The 15,316-nt window shown below is 38.9% G+C and overlaps 1 protein-coding gene across 1 annotated transcript in view; it reads left to right on the top strand.

Moving 5' to 3' along the window:
- Hat1 (histone acetyltransferase 1) overlaps window positions 1-14,640 on the top strand; it is a 42,425-nt gene extending 27,785 nt beyond the window's left edge. The window contains exons 9-11 of the mRNA XM_051184502.1: window positions 8,132-8,283; window positions 10,069-10,185; window positions 14,294-14,640. Coding sequence (XP_051040459.1) covers window positions 8,132-8,283; window positions 10,069-10,185; window positions 14,294-14,461 — 437 coding nt within the window. The 3' untranslated portion in view covers window positions 14,462-14,640. The remainder of the gene's footprint in view (window positions 1-8,131; window positions 8,284-10,068; window positions 10,186-14,293) is intronic.
- The last annotated feature ends 676 nt before the right edge of the window (window positions 14,641-15,316 follow it).

The raw sequence follows: 15,316 nt of genomic DNA, 5'->3' as shown, positions 1-15,316 counted from the left end.
AGTCTCTAAAACGAATTTTTAAAACCTGTGGGAGTCACTCTTTTTTTCTCTTTCATGTGTAGTGTACAGGGCTGAGCATCCTCAATCTGAAAATCTGAAGTCCAAACTTTAGGATTATTTTAGTGTGTGCGGCCATAAAGGGCATTGGATCCCTGGAGCTGGAGTTAGAGATAGCTGTGAGCCACTGGGTGTAGGTGCTGGGACTGCACTCAGATTGTTTGGAGCAGCCCCTTCCCCCCAAGTTTTTTGTTTTGTTTTTACTTTCAAAGTTCAAGGTTTTTTGAGTGCCAACCTGATACTCACAATTTCAGATTTCTAAAACATTTTAGATTTTCAAATTAAGGATTCCAAATAGTAAACTATTTTAAAAAAACATAAAACAACAAAAAGATCCTCAAAAATCTGAAACCACTTTTGGTCCCGTCCATTTCAGTTAAAGTTGTTCACCTTGTACAAGATATTCAAATCCAAGTTAGATATTAATGTTTATTTTATAAAGGCGTAAGTATGGAACTGGGATATAGTAGAATTGAATGTTAAAATGCTTACCTAGGATGCATGATGCCTGGGGGATTTGGTCCCTAATGCCTCAAAATAAGTAAATAAATGGGAATATATATTGGATTATTTGAACTGATTGCTCTGTCACACAGATTGGTTTCCATCATGTTAACTTGAGAACTCAACTGCTGAGTAGAGACCTATACCATCACAACTGTCTTAGACACTAAGTTTGTTTTAAAATGATTTTTCCAAATTTTATCAAATTGTTTAAAGAAACAACAGCAACAACAACAACAAAATTGTTGACCATGGGACTGAATAGCTTATAAAATAAGCTAATGGGCAGATTTTTTTTTCATAATGTGGATTTTACTTGCTCAAGAAGAAAAGATAGTGCTGCTAGTATAATGAATTATCTTCTGTTAACAAATATTTAACCTTTCATCCAACTATGGTCTAGAGAATTCTGCTTTATGTGAAAATTAATGAATGGGTACTCTTTAAATGTTTTAAACTAATAAACTAGAGGGAGCACATATTGGGTTTCTTGTTGTTGTTTATCCTGTGGTGAGAATCAAGCCCAGGGCCTCGTGCATGCTAGGAAACATTCTAAAACTGAGCTTTACTAGGTCAGCATTCTAAAAGGGAGTTCTGTATTTATAGTATTGAATTATCTTTTCCTTTGACTCACTGAAACTCCAGTGATACGGAAGTAATTATTCAGCTTACTTCATATCAGAAGTTATAAAGGGACAGACACTTTCACTCCGTTTTGTGACCTGTAATATGATCAGGACAGTACAGCTAGTTCTGTCACTGCTTTGAGCTGAGCCAAAGTTGCCAGCTTCTGTTCACTGACAGCTTGGGCTTGGTGCTACATGAAGGGGACATTTTTGGTGATTTTAATCTGGAGTTCACATAAGTAGTCTTTGTCTACTGTAGTGGGTAATGTGCCAGCGGGGGTTGTTTCTCTGAAGCCTCTTAACTACTTTTTTCTGTCTATTCTACCAATAAAGTCCTTGATACTTAGCACCAATTAGCAGATAAAGAATTTTCTTTCTTAAATCTCAGTGAAGAGTCATTAATAATAGTACCCTTTATTCATTGCTATGATTCATTAGAAACTGAAGTCTTTAAAGAGAAAAGCTAAACATGCTAAAAGGACGTCTGAATTTGACAACTAAGTATCGACCTTTATTTTCAGCGTTCACATTTCTTGGCATTACAAAATGCTAAAAATGCTTCGTTAGCTGTTCTCATTAATATATTTCTCTTAGGTTCCATATGTGCTCCTTAAAAAGCATTAAAAACAGCTTATTGGATTTTGTGCTCTAGTCATTTAGTTGTCTATTTCTCCTTTATTTATGTTTTAATTTGATGGCTCTTCTGTGGGCTCTGTGTCTCCCTTTGAAATCTAGGGTGTCAGTATTGAGGTGTTCTTTGCTTCTTTAACATATTGGCAGAAATAATTATAATTAATATTTCATCATTGGTTGCTTAGGTTCTATTCTCAGTGAACACACTTGAGATGCAATTTCTATACACTTTTTTTTCCCAGTTTTATTGGCAGACGGTTCCTTATTATAAACACTGTCTTTATTTTGAGGCTGTTAGTTTCTAAAGGGATAGCATTTGAATACTTCTCAGAATATAGATAGAATCTACAATTTGTTTTATTGGACAGTAGAAATTGATTTTGGCTACAATATATGGACTAGGCTGGCCTTGAACTCATAGAGATCTGCCTGCCTCTGCTAGGAGTAAAGGCATGTGCCATCATTGCCTGGCAAGCTGATTTATATTCCAGCAAATTTATTACTTTTATGTGAATGTGGTATATGTGTATGGTATACACATGTATGGCTATTAGGTGCATGTGCTTTTGCATATGTATTCAGAGGCTGGAGGTGGATATTGAATGTCCTGTTTCATTGTTCTCTACCTTACTCCATTGAGGCAGTCTCTTACTGAATCTCTGAAGCCAAATGGGTAGTTAGCAAGCCCCAGTGATGCTCTTGCCTTTGCTTTCCATTCCAAAGCATTGGAGTTACAGCAGCACATGGCCAACACCTGGGTTTTTTAATGAGTGGTTTGATCTGAATTCAGATTTTCATGCAGCAAGTTCTTTCCCACTGAGACATTCTCCAAGCCCCATAGCCCTGTTTTTGAGAGAAGGCCTTGAACTTGTAATTCTTGATACACTTGCTTGTTCCTCACATGTGGTGGGATTACAGGCATGTATTACCATGCTGGGTTTTTAAAGCAGTGCTGGGGATTGAACCAGGACCTTGTATATTCTAGAAAAGCACCTTACCAGTTGAACTACATCTCTAGCTTCTTTGCATAATTAAAACCAAGGAGATTGAAGAATGTCACAAATGATTAGATATCATCATTTTAGGAACATTTTCAAGCTGATCCTTGTAGTTAAAGAGCTTAAAGCTTGAGTGGTGGTATGGCCCCTGTTACTAAGCTGCAAACAAAACATTATCGTTTTTTGTTGTTTATTTAAAACTACTTAAAAAAATTTGGCAGCAGATGCAGAAATTTCAACTAACCATTAGGCTAAGCTCCTGGAGTACAGTTGTAGTAAGGGAGGAGTGATAATATGAACAAAGGAGTCAAGACCATGATGGGGAAACCCACAGAATCAGCTGACACAACCTAGTGAGAGATCACTGACTCACATCTGACAAATGGGGAATCTGCATAAAACTGAACTAGAGTCCCTCAATATAGGTGACAATGGTGTGACTGGGACAACATATGAGGTCACTGGTAGTGCACAGACTGATTTAGTGGAGCCCATTCTATATGGAGAGATACCTTGCCCAGCCTAGATATAGGGATGTGGGGGTGGAGAGGTGCCTTGGTCCTGCCTCAGTGAGATGATGGGACAGACTTAGTAGACTTCCTAGGGGAGGCCTTACCCTCTCCGAGGAGCAGATGGGAGGTGGGGGGGGCGTCAGGAGGAGAGGAGGAAAGGGGAACTGGGAGTGGAATGTAAAAAAATAAATTAAAAGTTTGGCATATTTGTATGAAATTTTTTAGATAAAAATGTAGGGTTTATTTTTTTTTTCCTCAATTAACTTTGCTCTGATATTTTCTCTAAACTTTCCTGAAGATATGTGTTACTTAAATTTTTATTCATACTAAATTTATTTTAAGCCAGTATTCAGAATGCAGTTTAGGATTTTGTTGTTGTTTTAACTAGTTTAGACAGGCTTGGGAAAACTGACACTGGATAAACTTGTTTAGTGGGGTCTCTTAACTTTAGAATCAGAATCTACCTCTGTCCTAGGTGGTGTCCTAGAACTTACTATGTAGCCTAGGCAGACCTCAAATTTATGATCTTCCCACCTCTGCTTTTTATGCTGGGATTATAGGCTTTTAGTACCATATGCAGTTTTGATTTTGTTGTTTTCAAGAGTTTTAGAAGAAATGAAGAGGTCACTCAGTGGTTAAGAGCAGTGGCTGCTTCTCTTAAGGATCCAGGTTCAATTCCCAGCACCTATATAGCAGCATGCACAGATACACATGCAGGCAAAACACCCATATAAAATTTTAAAAACAATGTTTTAAGAACTGGGGCTGTCTTGCCTAGGATGTTATGATGCACTAGGCTTGTGTTCCATCTTTATTGAGGTATAATTTATATAAATTCACAGGCATAAAGTGTACCACTCAAAGATGGCTAGCAATGTTGATGAATCTTTCACAACTTTGTGCTTTTGCTGGCAGTTGTTCTTACTCTTGTCAGGAGCTAAAGTTCTTCTAGAGAGGGGCAGATCTCCTGCAGCCCCAGTTCATCCATCTTTATATCTCTTCTGTGGCCTGTTTATCAACCTGGGGTTGTGCATTGGTCTTCTTGGAACTTTTGTACTACCCACCTCTGTGGTCTCCCTTTTTTTTCCTTGAGCTGTAGAGTTCCAGAACAGTGAGGGTGGTTACAGAGAGAAAACCTGTCTCAAAAAACTAACCAAACAAACAAATAAATAAAAGAAGAAAAGGAAAATGCTGACTAGAATAAGGGCTCTCAGTCTAACCTGGAAAGCACTTTGTCTTTCACCATTATGAGTAAGTGAATAAGTAATATAGATGCCCATGATTGAATTTGGAATTTCTTTTTTTGCTGGGTGACTACCTTTGTCCATATTCTGTAACTGTTAGATAACTCTAGGCATTGGGCTTATACTTAACTCCCAGTTCTTGGGTTCAAGAACATGTCGCTCCTTGTCTCTGATCTTAACATTATTCCTAGTTGATCAAAAAATTATAGTAGCAAAAACATGTACAAATGGGGTGAGCACCACTTGTGTAAGATTTCTGTGTTCAGCAGAATTAGCCTTCAAAAGAATAGCAAAATAAAGACCAAAGAAGTCTGTTGCTAGCAGACATGGTTTATAAGAAACACTAGAGAAATTCTTTAGACCAAAAGAACATAACACTGCAGATTTATATGAAGAGATAAAGAGTGCTAACTAGGCTCTGTGATAAGTGTGTATGATCCCAGCACTCAGGAAGTTGAGGCTGAAGGATTATGCTTGATGATGGTTTGGGCCATGTAGAGACCCTGCCTCAACAAGCACAGCAAACAAGAAAAGGGGAAAGAAAACTTGACAGTTACAAGGTAAAACAGCAATAGCACAAAGAAGAAAAGAAAGGAGACAGTGGTCCATTCCAGAATTCAGCATTAATATGAAATGCAGTAATAAAGTAAAAATCTCCAGAGCCAATACTGAAAATAGCTTTCTCAAAAGGAGAACTGGGGAAGTACCTCCTGTCTAGGCTTTTGAGAGAAAGTGAAAAAACTCCAAAAGAGTAGGAGGGGCTCCAACAGTGGAATACCATGGTTTCTTTATTCTTATCAACAGATTAATGCATTGATGGGATTTCAATTATTGTTTTAAAGCCATAATCAAATAGTGTTTACCTATTAACTGTATAGCTATTATGTTAATAACCAAGTACCACAGATACAAGTAAGATTCTGTATCTGTGCATTGAATGACTATATGTATTTCATTAACCCTGTGTAAGGCTTTATAGCCTTATGCACATAACAAAATTCACCTATTTATAGAAAAAAAAAGTACTTAGTTTCCTGTGATGTCGACAGTATGATTATTAGTACTTAATTTCTTTTTATTGCCAAATATATTCCATTGTGCTACATTCCATTGTACTACATTTTACTCATCAGGTGAGTAGACATGGGTTGGGTTGTTTCCAATTTTTGGCTCATGGGAATAATACGGACATTTGAGTCCAAATTTTTTGTTGTTGCCATTTTAAAACAGGGTCTCATTGTGTAGATCTTACTGGCTAGGAACTCAACATGTAAACCAAGCTGGCCTTGAACTCCACCTGCCTTTGACCACCTAGTGCTGGGATTAAAGGTGTGTGCCACCATGCCTAAGTGTACATGTCTTTATATAGATTTCTGTTTTTACATCTCAAAGATGGATGTTGTGAAAGCCCAGTAATTGTGTCAAACCTTTTAAAGAAACACAGGATTATGTTCCAAAGTGACTGCTGTGTTTTGGTTTATTATTTGTTTGTTTGAGACAGGTTTCTCTGTGGCTTTGGAGGTTGTCCTGGAACTCACTCTGTAGACCAGGCTGGCCTCAAACTCACAGAAATCCTGCCTCTGCCTCCTGAGTGCTGGGATTAAAGACTTGAGCCACCTACGCCTGGCAATTGCAGTGTTTTTCAGTACCATCAGTAGTGTATTTGGGTCTCAGTTTCTGCACATCATCAGATTTGGTGTTGTCTTTTTAGTTCTGGTCATCCTTGTGGGAGAAATGGTATGTCATATATCATTGTTGTGATTTCTCCCCACACACACACACACACACAAGGTTTCTCTTTGTAGCCCTGGCTATACTAGACTGAAGAGATCCTCTTGCCTCTGCCTCCTGAGAAGTGGGAGTAAAAATGTGCATCACCATGGCCCCTCCTTCCAAGAATTTTATAGTTTTGATTTTTTTTTTCTTTTTTTTTTTTTTTTTTTGTTGGTTTTCCAAGACAGGGTTTTTCTCTGTGGCTTTGGTGCCTGTCCTGGTACTGATACTTGCTCTGTAGACTGGGCTGCCCTCGAACTCACAGAGATCTTCTTGTCTCTGCCTCCTGAGTGCTGGAACTAAAGGCGTGAGTTCTGTGTAGGCATTTGGTATGAGGAAATGAAACTCCAACTTCACTCCTTTGCTTATGGATCCCACTTTCCAACCCCCACTTGATGAAAAAACTTCCTATATTAAATTGTCTTGGTAACTTTGTCAGAAATTGACCATAACATATAGGTTTACTTTGGATTCTCCATTTTATCAGGCTGTGCCTATGCTTGTGCTGTTCTGTAAATTAGTATATCTTTAAAGTAATGTGACATCAGAAAGTCTCATGAGGGCCTGGAGAGATGGCTCAGCAGTAAAGAGCATTGACTACTCTTCTGGAGGACCCAGGTTTGATTCCCAGCACCTACAAGGTAGCTCACAATTGTCTGTAACTTTGGTTCTAGAGGGCCTCATGTCCTCTTCTGGCTTCTTTGGGCATAGGTGCACATTTTACATAGATATGCATGGAGACAAACTCATGCACATAGTTTTATTTACCATTTGTGTGTGTGTGAGCATGGGCATGTGTTAAGGTCAGAGGATAACTTTCTGGAGCTGGTTGTCTCCACCTTTAAATGAATTCTGGAAATTGAACTCAGATTGCCAAGCTTGTGCAGAAAGTGCCTTTACCATCTGAGTGCTGCACCATCTCTTCAGCCTGACATTTATTCTTTTAACTTTTCACCTCATAGAAGTGGGATAACGTCCCATGGTCCTACATCTGGTAATGACACAACTCTGCTGAGTATTATTTCTGTCCATCTTGCTCCAGTGTTGACTGAACTGCTACTTAATCTAATGTAGTTGCACCATAGGGAAACATAAAAGAAGATGTGTTATATGCAGAAATGATGAAGGGAGGATTGCCATAAAAGCTGTTGGATTAAAGACGTTGCTACATTTGGGGGAATATGGGATGATTTAGAGGAGAGAATAAAAGGGGGTTGATCAAAACACATTATACGCTGTATGAAATTTGCAAGCAGTGAATTAAAAAGTCTTTTAAGCCAGGCAGTAGTGGCACTCGGGAGGCAGAGGCAGGTAGATCTCTGTGAGTTCGAGGCCAGCTTGGTCTATAGAGCTAGTTCCAGGACAGGCTCCAAAGCTACAGAGAAACCCTGTCTTGAAAAACCAGAAGAAAAAAAAAAGTCTTTTAAAAGTGATAGTTGACCTTGGAGTTCTCAGCTACCAAAAGATGAATGCATTTGAAATAATAATTTCAAATCTGAATATTTCATTAAATGGCTAGTTTGACTGCAGTTAAAAGGAAGATGTGTGTGGTAACATTCCAGTCAAACAATGGATGTACAGAATGAGCAGGTCTCATTTACAAACATACCTGCCATTTTATTTATTCAGTAGTTATCAGAAATGATCTTTACTATTGTAACTTTGGGGTATATAATTTTCTTTTTAAAATGTTACCATGTTACTGAGATTATAAATAATGGTGGAATTGTGTTGAGCAAGGGCAGTGCTATTTTTTTTTATTATTATTATTTATTTATTTTTAGCTGAAGATCCATCCAAAAGCTATGTGAAACTAAGAGACTTTGTGCTTGTGAAGCTTTGTCAAGATTTACCCTGTTTCTCCCGGGAAAGATTAATGCAAGGATTCAATGAAGATATGGCCATACAAGCACAGCAGAAGTTCAAAATAAATAAGGTATTTTTTTAATTTTACAGGATGAAAGCATCATAAACTTTTTAAGTACTTAACTAAACTATCGTAAGGACATTAAGATGTGTGTGAAGCAACAGTGGTTAGACTGTAGGTTCTGAATGAAGTCACACTGCCAGGTCCAAGTGCTGGGGTTAAAGTGCGCGTCATTAACACACAGCCAGTTCCTGTTCTTTCAGACACTTCTTAGATGTAACTCTCCTTCAGACAGACTTCTTTATACCCATTTCCCTCATTAGATTTCTTCTAAACCATCAAATCTAGAGTTTCCTCCACAAGCTTCAGAACTATTGCCAAAAATCTGCTGATTTATTTTCAGCAGTACAATGTGAACTGAAACTTGCTATCTTCTGCCCTTTAATGGCTTCCTATTTAAAATACAGAATATATACTTAGAAATAATTTATATCTATTTGCTATATCAAACCTGTATTTATTAAGTAATTAATAGCTCAGCTTCTATCAAGTGTATATGAACACATTTTTAAACAAATGATGGTTTAACAGCAAAAAAAAAAAAAAAGAAACTGCTAAGTAGGGCAGGCTGAGCTCATTGTGTCTTGATCTGCACCTTGCTAATTTCAGCTTCCTTCCAGCTTTGTGCATGCTCTTGGCTTTTCTGAATTTCTTACTTTGGATGTTTTAGTTCATGTCTTAATTGTGTTTATTGTTATGTTTTTAAGTGAAAGAGCAGATCGCCTAATTTAATAGCTTAGCTTTAAAAAAAATGCCTTATTTTTCTGAGTATGATTGTGTACCTAATCATATGTATATCACGTGTGTGGGAGACTGCAGAGGTCAGAAGAGGCCATCAGATTTTCTGGCACCAGAGTCATAGGTGGTTTTTAGCCTCCATGTGGGTGCTGGGAATTGATCCCAGGCCTTCTGCAAGAGCCATTTCCCTGGTTTCATAGCTTGGATTCTCCCTGGCTTCTTCTCCCCTCCCGTCTCTGCTGCTACCTCTCTTCTTTCTTCTAGGACCTCATGCATGCTGGGCTAGTGTTCCACCATTAAGCTACAGCTCTTAGTGGATTAACTGGTCTCTCTACCCTCATTTTTGCACCATTTGTATTCAGTTTAAAAACTATTTCCTTAAATTAGAAATGTGTGCATAACAGTTTTGTTAAAAAACTTGATAGCGACCAGGTTGGAGTCTGGTTTTTTAGCCTTATATGTATCAGCTCCCTTCCCTCGTGTCATCTTCCTGTTGCTTTTTTTTCTTCCCTCCATTTATAACAAGCTGCTCTGTTCATTGTGTATGTGCATTGTGTAAATTTACACACAGTGCCCTCCCATTTCTAGGATTATGCTTTCCTCTCTTTGAAATTCAGTTTAGGGGCTGGGGATACTAACTCATTGGTAGAGCACTTACCTATGGTATGTGAGTCCTCCGAATAGGTCTTTAGGTCCCCAGCTGTGTGCACGCGCGCACACACACACACACACACACACACACACACGAAGGAATGAAGGAAGGAGAGAGCCTGTGTGGGCGAACACTTGAATTTTCTTGTTCTTTCTTACAAGAATACTCTTCAACCATTTCCCACATTCCCAGGCTGTGCTACCATCATGTCGTAGAATGCTTCAGTAATTTTCACCTGCAAAGCTACTAATTATTTTGAGAACAGAGACTGTCTTTTATTTCTTCCTCTATCAATCATCATAATTCTGTTTATTACAGATATTAAGTATATTCTGTATTCTTTTAGGAAAACTGTCTCTCTTTAGTATGAAAATGTTCACATGTTTCTTGTTCCTTTTGTTTAGCAACATGCTAGACGGGTTTATGAAATTCTTCGACTGCTGGTAACTGACATGAGTGATGCTGAACAATACAGAAGCTACAGACTGGACATTAAAAGAAGACTAATTAGCCCCTATAAGGTAAGACTTTCAAGACTCTTGAGCATCAGAAGGAAGAGAGAGATTTTTAAGATTTTTATTTAATGTGTAGGTATGAGTGCTGTACGTGTGTGTGTGTGTGTGTGTGCACTGCACGCATGCACGCCTGGTGCCAGCAAAGACAAGAATAGGGCATCCCCGAAACTGGAGTTATAGGCAGTTGTGAGCGTCCATGTGGCTGCTGAGAACTGAATCTGGGTCCTTTACAAGAGCAGCAAGCACTTAAGCACTGAGCCATCTCTCCAGTCCTATTTTTATTTATTTTTATTATGTATATGTATTGTCGAGATATGTACTCCTGAGTACAGGTGCCCACAGAAACTGGGACAGTGTGTTGGATCCCCTGGAACTGCATTTAATAGGAGATTATAACTATCAACATGGATACTGGGCACTGAACTTTGGTCCTCTATAGGATCCACTGAACCATCCACTCTTAACTACTGAGCCATCCCTCCAGTCCTTTAGCCATTATATTCCTATCGCAGCTTAAGAAAGAAGAGCTGGACAGTAACAGATATGGGAAAGTAAAAATCATTTTGCTAGGTTGAAGAAGAAAATATTCTTCCATTAATCCTAGAACTGCCGTGTGTGTGTGTGTGTGTGTGTGTGTGTGTGTGTGTGTGTGTGTGTGTGTGTGTGTGTGTTGTTTCGTCTTGTTTTGTTTTTCAAGACGGTTTCTCTGTGTAGCTTTACAGACCAGGCTGGCCTCGAACTCACAGAGATTTGCCTGCCTCTGCCTCCCAAGTGCTGGGATTAAAGGCATGCGCCACCACGCCTGCCTTAGAACTGTCATTCTTAATGTTCCAATTTGTCAGATATTTTTGCATGCTTTTTCTTAAAGTCCCCTCAGAAGTTCTTTTTTACACATTCTTCAAAACTTTGATATGTATGGGATGGCTCCGTAAGTAAAGCCTTATGAGCATGAGAACCTGAGAGTAACTCCAGAACCCACAAAAATGCTAGTGTGGTGCTCCCTGATTAATAATAGGAGATCTTGAGAAACTGGAAATAAGAGAATCCCTTGGGCTTTCTGGCTGGCTTAATTAGTGAGCTCTAGAACAGAGAAAGACTCTTGTCTCAAAGAAAGCATTTCTGAGGAGTATCCCATGTTATCCGTGGGCATACTCGCATAAACACACACTTTAAAAAACAAGATTTGTAAACTGCTGTGGTGGCACATACCTATGATTTCAGCACTTAAGAGGTGGAAGCAGCATGGGCCAAGAGTTCAGAGTCTGGTTGGGGATGCCATTCAGTTCACAGAGTGCATCGCTAGCATGCAAACAGCCCTACGTTTGATTACTAGCACCGCTTAAATTGTGGGCAGTGGTGCACACTTGCAATCTAAGCACTCAAGAGGCAGGATCAGAAGTTCTAGGTCATCTTCGGCTACATAGTAAATTTGAGTTTAGCCTGGGCTGAGACCGTGTCTCAGAACCATTTTGATTTGTAGCACATATACGCACATACACAATAGAATATGTAGGGATTTTTTGTTTTTGTTGTTTCTGTTTTTGTTTTCAAGGCAGGGGTTCTCTGTGTAGCACTGGCTGTCCTGGAACTCACAGGTTCACCTGCCTCTGTCTCCTAAGCTGGGAGTTAAGGCATGCACCACCACCAACCACTTGACTAGAATATGTAGTTTAAGGAATATTAAAAATGCTGTTTTTAATAGTTTTAGTACATTCAAAAATCTTAAAATGCAGTTTAACTCAAGTACCAAATGTGGTTTTTTGTTTGGTTGGTTGGTTGGTTTTGCAGTATAAGATAAGGCTTATGTCTGAGAGAGTATGGTGATGCACACCTTTGTTCCCAGCTTTTGGGAGTCAGAGGCAGGTAGTAGATCTTTGAATTCAGGCAAACAAAGCCTATTTTGGGTAGATAGGTGGGTACATACATACTTATTTCTAGTACTTTATTATATTGTCTTAAAAAGTATTAGTTTAGATTTGTTTTAAAGTAATGAGCATGGCACATTTGCCTGGTATTCCACAATTATAAATAGGTTAGCTTTGAGTCATTTATTAGTTACAGAACGGGCTTATAATTCAAAATTCCAGCTAGACTGTTAGAGATTGAATCCTATCTTCTTGGCTCACTGTTTCTGAACTTGACCAAGTTGCTTATCTCCTTCATCACTTTCCCTCCATCTAATAACTTCTCTCAAGAGTTGTTGAGGTTACAAATTTAATATATATAAATATATATACACACACACACTTTTTGATCTCTGAAATTATTTTTCTTAACGTTCAGGCTAGCCTTGAACTAATTGTGTAATTGAGCATGACCTCAGCCTTCTGATTGTCCTGTCTGCACATCCTGGGTGCTGGAATTTAGGAGTTTAGCCCACCCAGGACTTCATACATGCTAGGTGAGCACCAACTCTTTAGCGCCTGATGTAATGAAATAATTGATGCAATAATCTAGGACACTGGGAGTGAGTGGGCATGCTGGCAGTTACTTCTCATTATTTCCCCCCATTATCTCGAGCTTCCATCCTGCATCAGCCCTGTCCCTCCACTGCTGACACCTGTGACCTCTCTCTTGTGTGGCTTTGTACCATCTCGGGCATGAATTACTGTAATCGCTACTTAGTCCTGGTGTTGTCTGTCCTGAACAGCACTGCCAGGGTAAGCCTGATACAGATGTCTTGCATAAAATTGTTACAGTTGTTTATTGCAAACGCCTCAGCATAGTGATGTCAATTTTTATAAAATGGAGAAGGTTTAATTAAATGCCTATCATGAGCTAGTAGACTCATTAGTCAATGTTAGTTAATATGTTATACAAGTAGAACAGTTAAACTTAATACGTGATTTTCTCATAGATCAGTCTAGGCTCCTGGAATAAATTCTACTTGATCATGATATATTATTTTAAACTTTCATTATTGACTTTTTCAGAAACAAAAAATACTTGCAGCATATATTATCCTCTTTGGTCTTAATAATGAAAACTCAAATCAGCTATCAAGGTAAAAGCTGATCAGAGAAGCAGAGCAGCCAGCCACTAGAGTTCTTACCTCTCTGTACCAATGCTTAGACCCAAGAGGCAGCCCTGTCCTCAGACTGCATTCTCAGACTGACTACTCCATCTTATATTCCTGTCTCTTCCCAGCCATCACTTCCTGTTTCCGCCTCCTCAGTGCTGGGATTAAAGTCATGTGACTCCAAGAACTGGGATTAAAGGTGTGAGCCACCAGCACCTGGCTCTGTTTCTCTTTTAGACTGGATCAATTTCATGTAGCCCAGGGTGGCCTTGAACTCCATCTGCCTCTTATCTCCTGAGTGCTTAGATTAAAGGTGTGTGCCACCACAGTCTGGGCTCTATGGCTATCTAGTGTGGCTAGCTCTGCACTCTGATCTTTAGGCAAGTTTTATTTGTTAAATCATAAAATATCACCACAAATAGTCATTTTACAGTAAAGAATAGTTGTACATGATATCCCAGTTATCTTCAATTAATGCATTTTATTTATTTAAGAAATGTTTGAGTGTCTCCCCTGAGTAAGCAACAACTTGTTCTGGCAACTTGTTACTGTTCATACTTTTTGTTTCTGATTAGTTTTTTGAGATGGGGTCTCATGTAGCCCAGGATAGTGTTGAATTCCCAACTCTACCTCCAAAGTGCTGGGATTATAACTGTGCACTATCACTCCTAGCTCAGAGCTGAGCACTGGCCACATGTATGTGTTTACCACCATTTGACACAAGTACCAGGTCTTATTAACTCCTAAGAAGGTTTGCAATTCCTGTGTTTCCTTAATGAAGAGCCTGCATAGGAAAAAAAAACTGGTACATTGCCACTATTATTTTTTTTTTTTTTACTTTATGTGTGCCTGGGATTATGCACAAGCCTTCAGAGTTTCAGAAGAGGGTATTATATCCTCTGGAACTGGAGTTACAAGTAGTTGTGAGAATGTGGGTGCTGGAAACTGAACCTAGGCCCTCTCTAAGCACAGTGAGTGCTTTTAACTGCCAAATCATCTCTGTCCCCACTGTTATTTTTAACACTTAAGTCTTAAAATTGTAGCTATATAAGCAAGTGCTTTCTTTGTCTAAAAAAATAATTGTTTGCTTCTTAGAAAAAGCAGAGAGATCTTGCCAAGATGAGGAAATGCCTGAGACCAGAAGAGCTGACCAACCAGATGAACCAGATAGAAATAAGTGTGCAGCACGAGCTGCTGGAAGAACGCTTTCAGGAGCTGGTGGAGGACTACCGACGTGTCATCGAGCGACTCGCTCAGGAGTGAAGCCCTTGCTCCCCAGGACACCTGCAGATTTCTGTGCATTGTGCTGTGAAACCTGATCACCCTAAAGTTATCTATTGTCCTCCTTAGTGGAATATTCCTTTTGAGAGATTGTATATTTTAAAATACTGTCTAGAGTTTATGAACATATATTGCATTAATAAAAGATGCCTTGTGAAATACCACTGCTCTCTTCTTAAACAGTATAGGAAGTGATTGGTGTGGTATATTAAGGTATGATGTGGTGCTTAAGAATTTCAGGTAAGTCTTTTTAGTTTTACTAACGCCTGGCATTTTAGTTGTGTTTGGTGGTGCACACTTGTAATCCAGCTCTCAAGGTGGAAACAGGAGGATTTCCTTGAGTTCAGAGCTGGCCTAGTTTTCCATGTGAGACCTTGTCTCAAACAAAACCTAAAAGTAAGCTGGAGAGAGGGCTCAAAGATTAAGAGTGTTCACTGAGCAGCCATGACTGGAATTTGGATGTCAGTACCCAGGTACTGTGGGCGGGCATCTTAGGAGTCTTGATTTCCTGTCTGGCAATTAGTTTTTAAAGTCAGCTTCCAAAGTAAGGGGTTCTTTATAGCACTTTCATGTGTTTTTGATGGTCCTCTCCCACTTCTGCAGGTTCCCTGTATGATTTTTCTACATTAGAAATGAGATGGCCATTCTTTAAATAAACTCCTCCCTATCTTAACCACTTATTTCAGGTAAGGGAAACCAGAAACTAGGTACACCCTGAAACCTCAATGTTTAGCATCAAATATTAACTAAAGCATCAAATGTTAACTGAGGATGGATATTAGCATAAATATAATAATGTTAGCATATAACAGATATTTCAAAAAATATTTGAAGCCA

This window comes from Phodopus roborovskii, unplaced genomic scaffold (genome assembly GCF_943737965.1).
Source record: "Phodopus roborovskii unplaced genomic scaffold, PHOROB, whole genome shotgun sequence".
In the NCBI taxonomy this organism is placed as follows: domain Eukaryota; kingdom Metazoa; phylum Chordata; class Mammalia; order Rodentia; family Cricetidae; genus Phodopus; species Phodopus roborovskii.
Note: the sequence above shows the minus strand (reverse complement) of the source record. Positions and strands in the feature narration are given on the sequence as shown.